At 37.1% G+C, this 16,900-nt stretch overlaps 1 protein-coding gene across 1 annotated transcript in view; it reads right to left on the reverse strand.

The window, feature by feature from the left end:
- Positions 1 to 16,900, reverse strand: part of LOC104503148 (tolloid-like protein 1) — a gene marked incomplete at its 5' end in the record, with an annotated part of 75,003 nt that overhangs the window by 39,800 nt on the left and 18,303 nt on the right. Inside the window, 4 exons of the mRNA XM_010150108.1 lie at positions 4,605 to 4,720; positions 11,766 to 11,890; positions 14,625 to 14,730; positions 16,528 to 16,706. Of these exons, the coding sequence (XP_010148410.1) occupies positions 4,605 to 4,720; positions 11,766 to 11,890; positions 14,625 to 14,730; positions 16,528 to 16,706 (526 nt within the window). The remainder of the gene's footprint in view (positions 1 to 4,604; positions 4,721 to 11,765; positions 11,891 to 14,624; positions 14,731 to 16,527; positions 16,707 to 16,900) is intronic.

The raw sequence follows: 16,900 nt of genomic DNA on the forward strand, positions 1-16,900 counted from the left end.
CTTCCAGTACCTGAAGGGGCCTACAAGGATGCTGGGGGGCACTTTTTACAAGGGCCTGTAGTGACAGGACAAGGGGTAATGGGTTTAAATTGAAAGCGGGGAGGGTTAGATTAGGTATCAGGAAGAACTTCTTCACGGAGAGGGTGGTGAGACACTGGAACAGGTTGCCCAGGGATGTTGTGGATGCCCCATCCCTGTAAGTGTTCAAGGCCAGGCTGGATGAGGCTTTGAGCAACCTGGTCTAGTAGAGGGTGTCCCTGCCCATGGTAGAGGGGTTGGAACTAGATGATCTTTAGGGTCTCTTCTAACACAAACCATTCTATGATTCTATGGTCAGTTGAACCTCTCAGCTGACATTCAGTAGGTTACTGTGGTTGTGTCCACCCACATGCTCTCATACTTGTTTTAGTCTAATTGTAGCACCTCCTATTTCAACTTCCCTGTTTTATTTTCTGGACACAGACTTCCTGTGACATTGCTTCCAGGAAGGGGAACCTCACAAGTCACCTCATTGCTTTTGCCTAATGCTAAACCTCGCAAACTCTCTTCTAGCTTACATGCACGCTTTTCCAGATGTCTAATCCACACAGGGCATTTTGCTCTTACTATTCAGGCACTCCTTCAGGGACATGTGCTGAAGAGAGAAATGCACAAATATTATCAGAATTCCAAAACCACCTACATACCATGTTACATTCTACATGAAAAATATGCTAATCTGGCTAAAAGTGCGACCATTCATATTCTTTCCTCTGCTTCAGTTTTTTATTACTTTCCAAGTGCTTTTGGAATCTACCTCTGAGGATGGCAGAGATGTCCTGTATGCTCTCTCAATGACACTGTAATTCTGTCTGTCCTTTGCAGACTGTTTCTTCTTCAATTTGTCCTTCAAATAAATTGCCCTCACCAATTGCAAAATATTTGTTCTCCTCACCTTATCCACTGTAGTTCAGATTCCTTCTAAACTTTTACTTCCTTTCTTTTTGGAGTTTTTCAGACCATAGACAGGTATCCGTGTTTGTGTCTATTTGAAAACCCTACTGCACTCAGCAGTCTTTTGGTCCTTTCCCACCCAAGCCCACCTCACCCTAGCTGTGCAGGCAGAGGGCTTCACAAGGGGGAGCCTTTTTCCCTGCCCAAATGAGATGCAGACAGCTGGGTTAAGGTCAGGCTACCTTCCACAGTTGCTTAAGCTAACCCAACTGGCTCTGTTGGAAGCAAATTATGGAAGCCACATCCTATACCTTCTCCATTGACTCAGCTGTGCAGAGCTTGAAGGTCTCTCACCAGTCTAGCCGCAAGTTTTCCATTTTCATGACACAGCTGAAACACCGGATTTCTCAGTTTTCTGTTTGGAAATTTGTCTTTTTCCAAACCTTAGATGCCAGGACAGGGTTGGGAAAAGGATGGTTTTACTGAGGTGTGATCGTGTCATTGTCTCAAAGTGCTGCTATCTAAATGGAAAACATTAAAATTTAATGAACCTCCTCAATGGCCTCCAACTTTGAAACTGTACAAAATAACCTTCACAGCCTTTTCTCGCTCTGACATGCCGAAGTATTTGATGATATAGCAATTCCTTAATGCTGACCAGAATTCATTAGCTGTACATAGGCAGAACCTCCAATCTGTCACAGCATGATTTCTGGTCAGGAACCAAACAAGTAAAATATATTTAAAGATTCTGATTTGCAATTCCACAAAGTATTAAATAGAGCTACAGACAAGGCAGAGCTTGTTCAAGGGGACAGGATGGCTGAAAGTCTTCACAGGAAAAACAATCAATGAGTATTTTTCAGCACAATTAAGGAATTATTGATTACACATCAGATTCAATTGTGCTACTACAGCTTCAGAGAGAATATAGCATATCTCCGACTGCCTTGGATAAGAAAGCACAATATATATAACAAAGAACAGGTAGTACTAAGTTTTCTGCAGGTGGTATTTTTTTCCCATATCAAGCAAGGATTTATCTGTCCTATTTTATCATTCATGCAAAACATTAAGGAAAATTGGGAAGTAATATAACCTACTCAAAGAAGCAGATTAAAACAAACAAACAAACAAAACAAAAAATCACCATTGGCACAGTTGCAAATCCCTATGCCAACAAAATTTCTACACACCGGAACGAGACATTCACCCTGGCAGAGGGTGTACAGTATTATTAACACCATCTTCCCCCAAAGATTTTTCTGTGTATAGCTCTACTGTATACAGCTGTTTACCACACAGTCTTAAATCTTAAGGGAAAGTAAAAGGTGAATGAACTGCCTTGTTTTAGTAATAGGGACACACACATTTTAAGGTTTTACTGACAATTTATTATGTCTATCAATAAAAGGAATATTGCGGCTAGGGCATACCGTTGCAGTCCTGTCCTTCATTGAATTTCCTGCCATCAAAGATCGGAAGTGTATGTACTTGCAGAAAGCAACATGGGTAGAACAGAAATCCTCTAAACTATGTTCAAACAGCACAATGTTAAATCTCAATAAATAAGACACAAGAGCTACACAATCTGGATTGATGCTTTTCAAGTTTATTTTTAGGTGACTAAAGTGCTCACTGACGTTTCAGAACATGCTGTGATGTACTTACACGTACTCTAAGCTCCACACAGCATTCCTGAGATCTATCAGGGTCAAAGCAGTGAACAAAGGAACAAAAATTTAAATGTATTTTTATTTTCCCTTCATAATGTAACTGTGTTATCGTGACTTACTGAGAAAAGTTGGGATCAAGCATAATGCAAGTGCTGTATGCTTTAGTTAAGATTTAGAGCTTATTTCTGCTCTCTGCTATTCACATCAAGTAACTGCTGCAAATAGGGTCCTTTGTCTCAAGACAGACAATAACCTATAGGAATAGCACTGACGAAACAGACTTTTTGACATTAGCAAATGTCTTGCTAATGTTCTTGTGGAAGTATATGGAAACCATGAGAACTGAAGGTCAGAACAGTGTCCTACAGACATGACTTGTCTTGTCAAATTTCACTTAGAAAATTCTATTCAGTCTTTTTCCCCATTTGGGGTGGGGGGTAAGATGGGAAGGGAGCTGGTCTTCTTACATTGCTGACTTCAAGACATGGGCTTTCACCCAGTAAGCTTTTGTACAGTATAACACAGCTCCACTGGTGGTTGCAATCTCAAGATATAATGGTATTACGAATGTATTACAATTACACTAATATCCACAGATAGGCTTAAACAAAGTTGGAGTATGTTACGATTACTTAAGCATGACCATTTTCTAACTCATATTAATATTGCTTTCAAGAGTAAATAATAATTGTAGATGAACACTACAATTTTTTCATTTTTTTAACTGAGGAATAAAAAAGAAACCTAATCATTTTTTGTTGTTATCACAGCAGTGTCTAAGAAGCCACACAAATAGTGGGGGCATAAAATTACCCATCTAGATTAATTTGCATCTTTTGCACAAACCTTCTCTTATTCATCTGTTTTCATTTGTTTTTCCCTGCCAACCTGCAGAGCCACCCACGCCCTCCAAGCACAGAGTGTGTTTATTTTTCCTCCTGACTCTGGCTCTTGCCCAGAGGAGGATGAATGCTTTCCAAATGGCTTTGCTTTCATCCCCCACAGTGGCAAATGCTCTTACAGCTCCTCAGGATCTATCAGCACATTGAGAACATATATTCTTGGTGTCTACCAGGACCCTGACCTGAAAGAAACATGCAATGAAGTAATTCAGTCAGGAGAAAACTGGAGTGGGTGACCACTGACAAAACTGACTGAAATGTCTGGGAGCAAACACATGTTTTCATCTTTGGTCTCTCCAGTACTGAGGCTGGTGCTGTGTTTTATATTTCAGTCTGTAGGCTGTACCTGACAATATCAGCCACTGCTCCTTATAAAGAATCTTGCATCCCTTTTTGTCTCCTGCATATTTTGTCTCAGGTGAAACTTTCCATCACTCACCCTATCCTTATTGATTTTGAGACAGGCTAATGTTTGATCCAATAATTAAAACCAAGATTCAGCTAGCACATTTTGAAAATATACACAAGAAGATGAGGCTTTGTTTTCACTAGGATGGCACACTTCTCTCCCTGAATTGCTCTCACCAAGACAATTTTTTTCCCCGTAAAAGTGATGCCCAGAAAGTAAAGCAATATGCACTAGAACCGATACCAGGAAAAACATCTACAGTGAGACTTTCTTTACTCCACATTATTACTGCTTCACTTGAGAAACATCTCATTTAACATACTAAGAGCTTCCTTAAGCAGAGCCCAGCTATCAGCCTCACAATAGCTCTGTCAGCTTGCCCCAGCCTATGCTGGTGAAGGAGTCTGAACTGCCTCTTCCACCTTTACAACAAACCACCAACAGAATTGGAAGCCAGCTTTGAAGGGATTTCATGATACAAATACATAGCAGATTGAAATCATACCTCCATTTCACATGCCACAGACCAAAGTCAAGTCAAGAGCACATAGTTCTTGGTCCCATTTTTTACGTCAAACCATCATTTTTAATTATTATGCAAGCTTTAAGCTTAAATTAAAAGCTAAAGAAACACAACATTTTGTTTTGAAAAGAGTGTGTTTAGTTGTGGAAGTGTTAAAATACCTTTTCCCCTGGGGTCACAGAGATTCTCCATATGCAGTGTGTGTAGGAAGGATAACCATTTGGAAATCCTGGAGAAGAAAAGTTGCCTGTAGATTCCTGCAGTGTTTCTCCACAGGCTGAAAGAAACAAAATACAGTAAAAGTATAACATTGAATGTGCCTAACAGAGTAAAATGCATCTTTCTAGTATCTACTCAGAGTACATTTAACTCACTGCAGATGCAGAATGGAAAGCAGACTTGTCACTTTATGATTTATTCAAAAAAATGATTTTAAGCCAGTCTGACATTCATTCCATTTTACACAGGATGTTTTTATTCCATGAACTATTTCACTTGTGTGCTGTCTGCTGACATAACCAAAATTACAGCAGTCTGCAAAAAATATCACTGCTGTCAATCAACAGCAAAATTATACATATGACTTGACTTTGATGAAAAAAAGTTAGCCACACCCTTAGACACATCCCTTAAGATCTAAAACAAAAGTAAAACAAAAGCTGTCACAGCATGATTGGCACCACACTGGAATTTTGTCAGTGGTTTCATTTAATCGAGTACTTTGCCCACATGACAGATGGATCTGACCCAAATTCGCTCATTTATATTGATATAGAAAACTAAATCCTGTATTCAACAAAATCTTTTGCAACAGTGTATTGTAGAGATATGATTAAGAAAGTAAAGCAAATGTAAAGTCCTAACATACTAGAGGCTTTTATATTCTTTATTATTGAAGCTTTTAGCACCCATATCTCACCTGTCAATCATACTACTAGTTGCTGGCAGACTGGTTAATAATTCCTCTTCACACTAAAATATAGCATTGGAAGATACTGCCATTCTTCATCACTAAAGCTGATTCTAGTAGGGTGTCACATCTCAGTCAGTCATGTTTTTTGACCTTAATCGAGTTGTTTCACCCAGTGATTTTGCAGGTGTGATATGAGAGATGTGAATTTGAGAACATTATCCCATGACTGACAGTGTAATCAGATCTGCAGCACTTTCAAATTACAGCACTACCGCTGCCAGCAGGTGAACTACCGTATCATCAAAATCTCAATGAATTATAAATTATCTGGAAAATCTTTTAAAAAAGGGGGACAAAGGAAGAGATTGTTTATGACAAAGACAGACAACACAGCTCTAAAGACTGTCTTGTTAAAATGTGTCTTAGATGAAATCTGACATCTACACAGTAATATCAGGCATAGGCTACATTCAAGGCATTAAATATGCTCTCTGACACTGAAATGGTTATTGTGATGAAGACAGAAAAGAAAGATTGGTGCTCCCTCGCAAAAACTTAATGGATAAAGTTACCATCACCGTGCCCTTTAGCAATGAAAGAGAAAAAAAATATTTTCCTCTCCTCCTTTAAAAAAAGGTGAATTTATGTCAAAAATATAACAGGCAGCCACAGCAAATGACACATACAAAAAAAGGTATTCAGTGTTAAATAATTATTTCTGTACAAAGCCTTTTCAGTGAAAAGGCTATATCCATAATTAACCACAATTTATTTTTAACACAGCGATGAATGCATGAATTGCAGAGCACTGTACTGGGTTCCCCCATCACTACTGTACTGTACTATAGCTTGCAATGCATACATGAAGAGCTTAAGGCCAAGAGTAATATCGTAGTCTTGTACAGGAGCAGAGGAAAGCAGAGCCCAAAGAGGACATACCCTGTGCAGCAGATGCATTCAGGAGATCCATGAGGATCTGTGTATTCTGCTCACTGTTTTTAGAGCCCTTTCTTGGTCTTCTGCATGACTTCATTGAGACCACACTGAATCAACGTAGTCTCACAAGGCATGCAACCATATTTCGAGCCTTAGCACACCTTCTCTTTGCTCTAGCTATAACTATTTCACCAGCACTACAGTTACTAAGCAAGCCTTGAGCAGATGATGTGATGAGAGATGAGGAATGTTGTTTGTCCAATCTTTTCTGCTCATGTTGCATTTTTTTCAATTAGCTGTATTGATTATGAAGTCATGCAATACACACACCCCCATAATGTGAAGTATGTAAACAAACAAAATGCTATCAAGTATGTGGGACATGAGACACTAGTTCAAACGCAGCTCTGCAATTAGAAAGTGGAGGGGAGGAAGACCCTGGTGTAACTATCCTTTACTCTATTAAAGTCCCTAAATGACCCCATTATAAAAATAAACACATCAATTAACCAAGCATAATACCTTTACATTTTTGAAAACATTTCAGAATTTTTTTCTCTTATACAGAGTGAAAGATTATTTTTCTCCAGATTATTAATAACATTCCTTGCTCCATATACAGAAGCTGTATATAGCCTTAAAACTATGGATTTTAAGTTGCAGAAGGTGCCATGGAACATTTTATTTTTCTAGGAATTATAGAATAAAGCCAGTTAACACAACAATTTAACTTATATTAAATGCCAGGGAGGTCTCTATAAAATCAAAATTTTCATAAATATCTCTGAATTGTGAGAAAAACTGTGTTTGGATAATTTCTACTAAGAATTAACACAATTACAATTTATAAAGTATGTTTGGGTTCTATGTTTTTCACTATGTTTAGTATTTAATTTAAAATTGCTGGTTACTCAGGGGAACTATCACAAGAACAGCTTATACCAGTCAGTAGCTGACTTCGTTACCTATGGGATCTGAGTACCAGGCTGGCTTCCAGAACCACTGTAGACAGGGTGATTTTTAGGCATTTCTGGTTTAAAAACCCATTCCTCTGCAATGGGTCAATGGTAAATGAAACATTTAAAATTCTATCACTAGAGAATGTACAGGTTTTCTCTGTAGTTGGACTGTGGCAACTACAGTATTTATGATGATGTTGATAAAACGGTATATTATAAACATTTTGCCATGTGACTGCACTTCAGTAATGGAATCTATTTTGAAAAAGAAATTTAGAAGGTAAATGAGTGGTAAAGGCCACTTATTTAAATTTCCTAAGAACTATTCTCAGTATATTTCATGTCAAAAGAAATTAATTACAACTTCAATCTTATACATCTCTGCTATATAAAGCATTTGTACATTTTTAATCCATTCTTAAGCATTAACATTGCCAATGTTTTTTCTGGTCTTCTTTTTCCCCTCTTAAATAGCATGCCTTATATCAATCTTACTAGGCTGGATCACTTGCAGAAATGCCACTTCAGGTTTCCCCACACACACCCCAACCAAAAAAACCCAATCTCTTCTCTGTTTTACAGCTTAGAAGGTTATACAAGGTTAGATAAGCCTTTCCGTGGTAAGGAAAAGGAAATTATTTTTGCTTCACTTTGTAAAAATTAGCAATGAGTGAAGGCAGCAGGTAGATTATATGCTTATACAAAGCAATTTCTACCAGTGAATTCTGCAGCAGCATTTAATTACACAGCCTGTGTATAACACCTCTCTGGGCTGGCCTACGAACACGGTCAAGTTCCAATAGGGATTATAGTGAAATCTACAAATGATGAAGCCCAGATCCTCCAAGACATGTAGGGAACCAGCTCTCATTCCTTTGTTCATAGTGCTAGCAAATACATACTGGCATATGCGGTCAACTTAAGTTTACCCGTTTCCAAAGAGAATTAAGATCTTTAATATATTTTACTCGGACCCAAGTCTTACATCTACAGATAGATCACATATATAGATGTCACAGAACCTTAAAAATATCTGGTGCTGATAACGTACTTGTTAAACCAAAAACTTAATCAGTTTAGTACAACTCAGTGTCTTAGTGTTGACTTGATTCCCCTTTATAGTTATAAGGAAACTGTCTTAATCTAAAAACCTTGATCCTCCTTTTGTAGTCAATAAAGGCTCACTTTTGAAGGTGAACACTTTTCTGATCTAATAGACAGAAAACCAACTTAAGCCTGAGGAACAGCCAAAACAGGAAGAGCCAGGTCAGGTATTCATCTTTTCTCTTCCACACATACTGTCACAGATCCTGGAAACTTGTAGATGTGCTGAATATCTTCCATCCACCTTCTCTTCCTTTGAACAGCTTTCTCCTGCCTGTCTGATCCTCCTTTCCTATCCATTATTCAGATCCCTTCTCTCCATTTTTTTCTTGTCCTCTCTTTCTGCCTAACAGTATCTCCATCATTTCCCTTTCTTATTCTCTTGCCCCTATAAAACGACATATACATTTTAAATCAACTACAACTTCTATACAGAACTATAAAGACAGACCTGTGTTGAAGTGTTAGTAGCTATACCAGAAGAAAACATTCTATTACTCTGTTAGAAAGTCTGAAAACTGTTGTAATATATCCACTCTTGAAGTTCAAAATCTGTTCTCAAACGCCAAGGCACTCAAAGTTCAAAATAAGATTGGCAGAGGAAAGAACCTCAACTGGGTTGTTTGCTTTCTCCTTATTATTTTTTCATATAACAATGTAACTCAGTATTAAAATGTAACAGATCCCTATCAGAAATTATGTTTTCCTTTGACAAAAATCCTACGAAAAAGTTAAAAACAAACCAAAATTGCTGTTGCTGAGTTGTTAAGACCTGGCACTTACTCAGCTGATGAAAGACAGGTTATCAAGTCTCATGGCTTGGCTTCACCAAGCTCAAAACTGTTTCTCGGTCACTAAGCCCTTTCCTGAATCATGACCCTGAGTATCCTGACTAACTAAAACAACCCAGGAGGCTCAGCTGCCTTACTGCTGTGAGGATGAGCTCTATGGTCCAACTGCCTGAGCTGAGGTTCACGTTCATGGGCTCCAGAAAATGCAGCAAGCTTCTTGGCCCAGAAATTGTCTGCAGAAATAACTGAAACTCCAAATAAAACATAGACAATACCACAAAATCCTTTCTCAAAGAAGTGTGTATCTCTGGAAAATACTGATTTATTTAAGTTACTGTTTTCTGTATTTTCATTGTATTGTATTTAAGGCAACACAAAAGAACACATGAAACAAAGCAGATGTTATTAATGTTTGAAAAATTCACTGCTGTTTTATCATAAGCAGACATCATGATTAACATAATTTGTCTGAAATAGGAAATACCGCACACCTCCAAGAACAACAGTGTCAGGGATTTTATTGCTATATACTACAATGATTACTTGATGCTTTTTGTAAAGCCAGAAGGTTAACGTCTGAATTTTCAGCCTCACTATCTGCTGAAAAAATTATTAGATCACAAGTGCCATGCAACTTTCAGAGTTGCTTCCTCTATTGGATGTTTAAGTGTGTGTTGTGTTACTCAGCTATGAGGCTTCTATTAAAAATATTAACTGAAAAAAAACCCAGCATGTTAAAGAGTATGCTATTTTAAATTTATAGCAAAGCCTTTTCCTCTTTCTTAAAACTCACTTTCTTTTATAGACTGGCTTATCTAAGAAAGGCTAGAAAACCAGTGGGTTTTGTCCCAAAGTTTGCCGAAGCAAAGGGCTTGAAAAGGAACATGGATCCTGCAACTACTGTTCATTTTTATTATCTGTCTGAAGTGCATTCACCAGTACTGCAAAAGACATGTACAGAGCACACTACTGCTGAAAAAACAAGGTTTTAGAATACTGTGAAAATAATTTTCAACAAGACTTTCAAGATACTGAAAGAAATTATAATTCATTATTCCACATTTTCAGGAATTATACAAAAAGGACATTTTCTCTGAACAGCTATTTGAACATTAGCTCATAAAGCACATTGTATCTCTTCCAGTTGACTGAAAGTGCACGATAGAGTATTATATGCACACTAAACAGCCTAGGTTGTAATTTTTTGTTTTTTTCTTAAGTCAATGTGATCATAAGATACTGGTTACTTTCACAGTGGTTTTGATTCTACAGACTATTCTTGTCTTCAAAATTGTCTGTTATCAAAATATTCTCTGTGTTTATGAAGTTGTTGATCTCTGTATACTCTTACTAGAAGTAATGCTGCCAAGAAGAATACCATTATTCAAGTATTCAGTGTACCAAAAGGAAAGAATAAAAATTATTCCAAAAGGAACAGTTGTTAAAGAAAATATGTTACAGTGGTTTCTCCTCTGGCAGGCCCAGAAATGTTGTGCACATTCTCAGTATATAGAAGATTATGATTCAGTGTACTTACAGAACAAAGTATATTTCAGCTGCACAGTGTACATCAAATGCACATCAGATACCCCAGATCTTCAGTAGATCCTGCTGCTGATGATACAAACCTGAAGCAGCTCCATCACTTTAGTCCTGATCCCTCTTTTTTGTCCTTTTGTGTTCATCATGTGGTAAAAAGTAGCCATATATCTGACTTGAAACAGTTACTGAGACTTCCTTAATTCCCATGAGGAGGAGGAGGGCTGTAAAAGCTATAGACCACAGAGCTGGTATGTCTAGCCTCCCACAAGGAGCTTGCTGGCAAATTCCAGCTGAGATGTTCACTTCTGAACTACTACAGTTTACACCAAAATTTAAAACTGGTCTCAGCTATAATTAGAGCAAGGAAAATAAAACCTTCTGCCTTGAGATTTTCACCACTTTGCCAGCACTTAAAGAACTAGCACAAGAGTAACCACAGGCCTTTCTCTGGGTTACTCCTGACTTGCTACTCATGTCTGAAACAGATATCAACTCTCCCAGCACTATTTTGAGATAAAAAATTAATATGCATTGAAATTATAGGATGCTAAAATTAGGCAGAAGATATTCAAATGTTAAATGTAACTGTTACAACTGTATAAAGTTTGTAATAATATCAAACATATTCATCCCTAGAAGAGTTTACAACTTAGTTGTCTCGGCTTGTTATTTGCCAAATTTTCAAAAACATAGTATGTTCAGAACTGATTGCAATAATTTAATTTGCTTCTTCTACACTCTACTTGAATTCAAATAAAAATGGAGTCCAGCCAATATGTAAGCCAGAAGGGATATTAAGCATAATCTTCTTTTTCTAGTCATTGAAAAGCTAAGGAAAACAAAGACTGAAATGTAATGAAACTCAGTGGTGTTTCATACAGTTTATCTGTCCTTTAGTGTTTCGCATTCCAGAGACCTTACCTATGTGGGTTTGTTTTTATGATTCAGTTTTTGAACTGCCTACGTCAGTTGCCAACATGGAAACAGACAACTGAGCAGCTGACTCAAAAAGTTTATCATTCCTCTTGAACAAGTCAAACAGTTGCTATTAGGTGGGGTTTTTTTGTGGTGCAATACCTGGACATCTATACAGCTTTCTTGCCTGTGCAATATCTCCTTTACTTAGTCGAGTACGCTGGCCAATGGCAGGTCGTATACCATTATCATCACGGGAAGGGAGAATGGTATCCAGAAACATGCCCCTAAAAAAAATAAAAATAAAAATAGACCCCAAAAAACCCTATCAGGTTTCTATCATAAAACTGTCAGAGTTTTATGAATGTATAATACTATTTTTTAAATCTATAATTTACATTTGGCATAATTAAGAGTGTAAACTGCAGAAATTTAAATACAGAAAACATGTCATAAAAATTCATCGGGATGGCAAACTTTACGCAAAGTTATCAAAAAAGACCCCAGTCTTCTTCCAGTACATCAGTTAACATACCAGCTTATATTTCTGTAAGAAAACAGGAGGGAAATCTTTTACTAGTATTTAGACTACAAAGTCTGACTTACATGTCTAAAAGCAGGTAGAGTCAGGCACACCTGCTAATCATTCTCCTGTCAGGTGTTATGTCTAACCCTACTCTGGCCACTGCCACTTCTGGAAGACAAATGCTTACTTGACACCCCCTGTTGCTTTTCAATAAACTATATCAAATTAACATACATTATTTTAATAACATTTATAATAAATGACTAGATGTAACAGAGAAGCACACTTGTTCCAAATATGTAGGTTTATTCAAAATTCCCCAAGTTTTAAATATGATCCAAAAAATTTTGGTAGTCTCAAATAAATTTTAAAAGAGTAGGGTACGAAGCTGAGTCCTATTATCATGTTAGAGAATTTGAAAATCCCTCAAATCCCATAAAATGGAAGTTAACAAGTGAATGTGTTTCTTTATTGTGCTTTTCTTTAATTTTTTATACTCTCTTGTATACTTGTAGGGCTTTTATTGAAAAATAAAACTGGCATCTTCAGGCATAATGTAGGTCTAAAAATGAACGAACAGTAAGCATCTTTGTAGTTCAGAATACTGTTTATAAATATAGACTGGCTTTTAAATTATAATAAATGAACCATTTTGTCTACTGCAGGTACACACTGCTCTCTTTGCCCAGCCAGATCTCTTGCAGCATCACTAGAAATTTTGTAAAAAAAAAAAAAAATCATCTCAGGATATTACCATAATCTAAACAATGAAATAAAATACTTACGGCATTTTCAGCTTCTAGAAATAAGTCACTCTATTATTGAAAAAAAAAAAGTTTATACCTATAAATTATATTTTTCCCCATTGATTTTTAGTGCAATCTGAAACTGATATTATTCATATTCTGAAAAATGTGAAAACAAACCTCTCTTAAATGACTTAGCACTTTGATAAGGGAACAACCTGTAACATGAACAACATCACTATGTGCGACTAGAACTTTATGATGTTTTGTGATTTCAACCACTTATCTGTGTGAGTAAATTCTAACAATAAATAGCTGGTAATATGCCACCCTGAGCCTGACGCATGCTTTCATGATAAATCACTGCAAAGCAATATATGACCTCAAGGGTTTGCTGGTTGTTTTTAACAGTATGAAGTAACAACCTCTTGTACCTTAGGGCAGGGCATGCCTACTCATGGCACTATTAGTTTTTGCCAGCTTGGAAACTGTTGAGAGGGCTCACAAATGAAATTATCTTGATGTTGTCATTGCCCTAGGACTCTGGAGGGTTCCAGCTTGTCAAATTACTCTGGTTTTTATAGGTTCTTATAATCACTTCCTTAACGTAATGTAACTGTAACTGGAGTAAGCGATGTGACTAATAGCTACCTCATGGGGCTCTTTCTCTTGCTCTACCAGGGGTGAATTAGGTGTATGCTGAATACATCGTTCTGTAGGAATTTTTTTCTTTTTCTTAAATAATACCATTTATATTGAGGAGAACAAGTTCAAGAAATTGAGCAAAGTTTGGTGAGGTTTCTGGTTTCTGAGGTTTTGAGTTTATTTCAGAGTCTCAGACGGTCAAGTATTTTTGCCTTAAAATGCATGAATTGGGGGGGGCAAGCTAAGCACATAACTCTTCAAACCAGCATTTTTTTGTTTGTTTGAGGTTTTTTTTGTTGCTGTTGTTTTTGGTTTTGTTTTTTTCCAATGTTTCTTTTAATTTACACAACTGCAACTTGGTATGAAACATAACAGGACACTGGGTAAAAGTCTCCTCCTTCCCTTCTTCTCGAGAATAGGGCTAGCATATGGGAACAGCTTGTTGAACAGCTCCCCACATCCGTGCAGCGTTTCAGAGCAAGACCCACATGCGTTACTATGGCGTTGGGAACAAACCAGCCTGTAACAGGCCAGAGTAAAACCAGCAGAACTCTTTATTGTATGGTTTTGATGACAGTAACAATCTGTACACTAGAGAAGAGATTGCAGCTTCTGTAATGACTGGTTGACTGCAGTCCTTAACAAAGGCTGTGACTTGCATGTTACATGTCCTAATACCATATTGTGTTCTACTCGCATAATCCATGGTTACTGAGACATTATGCACCAAAGGAGATTTCTCTTCAAGAGATCATGTTACATACAAAATTTCTAATAATTTTATTTGTTTCTTCTAAATTAAATTTTTTGTGGAGAGAAAAGGAAGTCAGTATTATATTAAATTATGGTCCACTTTATCTTGTCTTAAAATCTAAAACCTGAAACAAGATGAAAAGGCTACTTTGGAAATGAACAGAAACAAAAAGTGTTTAAAAATATAATTAAATAATAGTGGCTTAAACAAGCTGGGCTTTGACTGATGTAAGAATACTACCTCACAAGTGTTATTTTAAGTGATTTTGGAATACTTTATAAAACATAGTTCTTAGCATTCACAGAGAGGAATAGAATTAAAAGTCAAAAGGTATAACCTGAGACTCCAACCTTGAGAAGGTGTTCCTGGCATAGTGCATAATACTGTCAAAGTCATATGGTTCCCCAAGGGAGTTCACCTCTCCAGGCTCCATCTTCAAGAAGTTGTATTCCTGACCTATGAATGATTTATAATTAGAGTTACTGTAGTGAATTCTTGTGACAATAAAAACCAAACAGGAAAAGAAAAACAACAAAGATCCTTACCTAATCACTCACTGAGATTCATAAATCTTTTGGGAGTTACGGTGTGATTTTATTAACCAAGACAGAAGGCATGTTTTATGAAACACACATCAAATTCTTATTCTGGGCATTTAGCAAGTCTGTTCTCATTCATCTAACCCACACAAAGGCCCCACACATTATGTTGCACTATATTCAGAATCCATAAAATTTGCTGGCTTGGTTCTGAATTCCAGAAAGAAATAAATCTGACAGCAAAGACCCTGGAAGAACCCTCCTCGTTCTAGACTCATTAGACTGGATACTAAAGACTTTTTTCAGCAAAGGCTACTTGAGCCCCCATATAATGCAAACACTAAAAAGTCACATTTCCAAGAGCCAGGTGTTGCATCTTAATGAAAGCAAGAGAGGAGCAGAAGAATTATACTTAGTTCATAATTCCAGACCAGAAGTTCTTTGTCCTAATCAGTGTATTCAGAGATGCAAAGCACCGCTTAGTCCAATTCATGTTCCCATTGGCATCTTGCACAAAAAACTGCAGTGGCATTAACATTATTAACCAAAATAATAGGCATGATATAACCAAACTCAAATATCTTGGTGTCATGACTTCCTGATCCCATTCAGTGATCCTGAAGCTCACACCACACCACAAGAAGTGGTTTCAGACAGAAACTAGAGAAACAACTGAAAGGATAGAGCAGGAGGCTGGGGATGGCACTCCAGCTGGTTTTCCATATCGCAGAAAAAGCACAGGGGACGGGCACTTACAGCATCTACACAAATCAATGACAACTAGAGAACAGAGGCAAGGCTTGGATGCATGTGCCCTTTCAGGACTTGGGAGAACTGTGGAACTGTGTATCAGCTGCCAGTCATCTTCCAAATCCTAGCTGAGGTGGCAAAGATTTATTGTATCTCAAATCTATTTTGTTTTAAAACATTTTCTATAGGAACAGAGAAATACTGCAAACTATCATTGAATAATTTCTGATTTCAACCCTTCTTGAGCAGAGAATTCCTATAAATTAAAATCAGTGTTTCACAAGGACCATGCACATTTATGAACATTGTAAATGAAATACGCTAAATTCCCTCCCACAAGTGTGGGAACAGTGGCTAGACTGACAAAAAGGTGACAGCCACAGTTTAAAGTTTTCAGGTTCCTCAGGTGCTTTGTCTCAACAATGTCAAGATCAATGGCTAAAGCTGAAAGCTCTGTAGGCAATGAGTAATTTGGAAACCAATGGAATAACACCCATCTTTGTCACAAAGCTCTCAACTTACCTTCCAGGTCTAAACCTCTTGGGCCACTAAAAAGCTATTGACATGTTTCTACTTATCATTCCGTAAAGACTTCAAAAGAAAAGCACTTTCTCAAGCACAGAAACATGACTTTTGAAGGGCTCTAAGACCAGTGGGCTCTTTCAAAGTTTTTGATCATGATAACTATTTCTTTCCTTCTATCCAAGACTACTGAATGGTTTGCTACTTGAACAGATCTTTAGAAACAATTATATTGTAGTTGCAATATTTCATTTGTGATTCAGCTTGAGATCAGTCTAGCTAAGAGGAATAGCAGACATAAATGCTCATTTCTGCTATTAAGTTCATTTCTACTTCTCAGCATTCTGTTTAAGAGAGTTGAACAGATAAAGGAAGCACCAAAAATAAACACTTTTTTCTTTTTTATTTTTTTAACCCAAAAATACTTATCAGAGTATCTTACCAGGCTGGATGTTTTCTCTAATGATGGTGACATGGTCATCACGGTCTGGTCGTGTATGTTCATGCCAAAAACCTATCACATGACCCAACTCATGGACAACTATACCAAATTTATCACAGTTCTTGCCAATAGATATAGCCTGAGGACCATTTCCCCTTCGACCCACATAAGAACAGCACCTATAATTAAAGCACAAACACCAATGAAAGTTTTCATGCATATCTCTACAAACCATATAGGAAATTCAGTAAAAATATAAGAAATTAATATATCAATAAAATCAGCAGAACAATGCACTATGCAATTTCTGCATTCTCACAAACTCTACCTCTAGTGAAAGAACAGGTTGTTATTCAGAATACCTAATAAAGGA

Source organism: Eurypyga helias, unplaced genomic scaffold (genome assembly GCF_000690775.1).
Source record: "Eurypyga helias isolate BGI_N326 unplaced genomic scaffold, ASM69077v1 scaffold7270, whole genome shotgun sequence".
Classification (NCBI taxonomy): Eukaryota; Metazoa; Chordata; class Aves; order Eurypygiformes; family Eurypygidae; genus Eurypyga; species Eurypyga helias.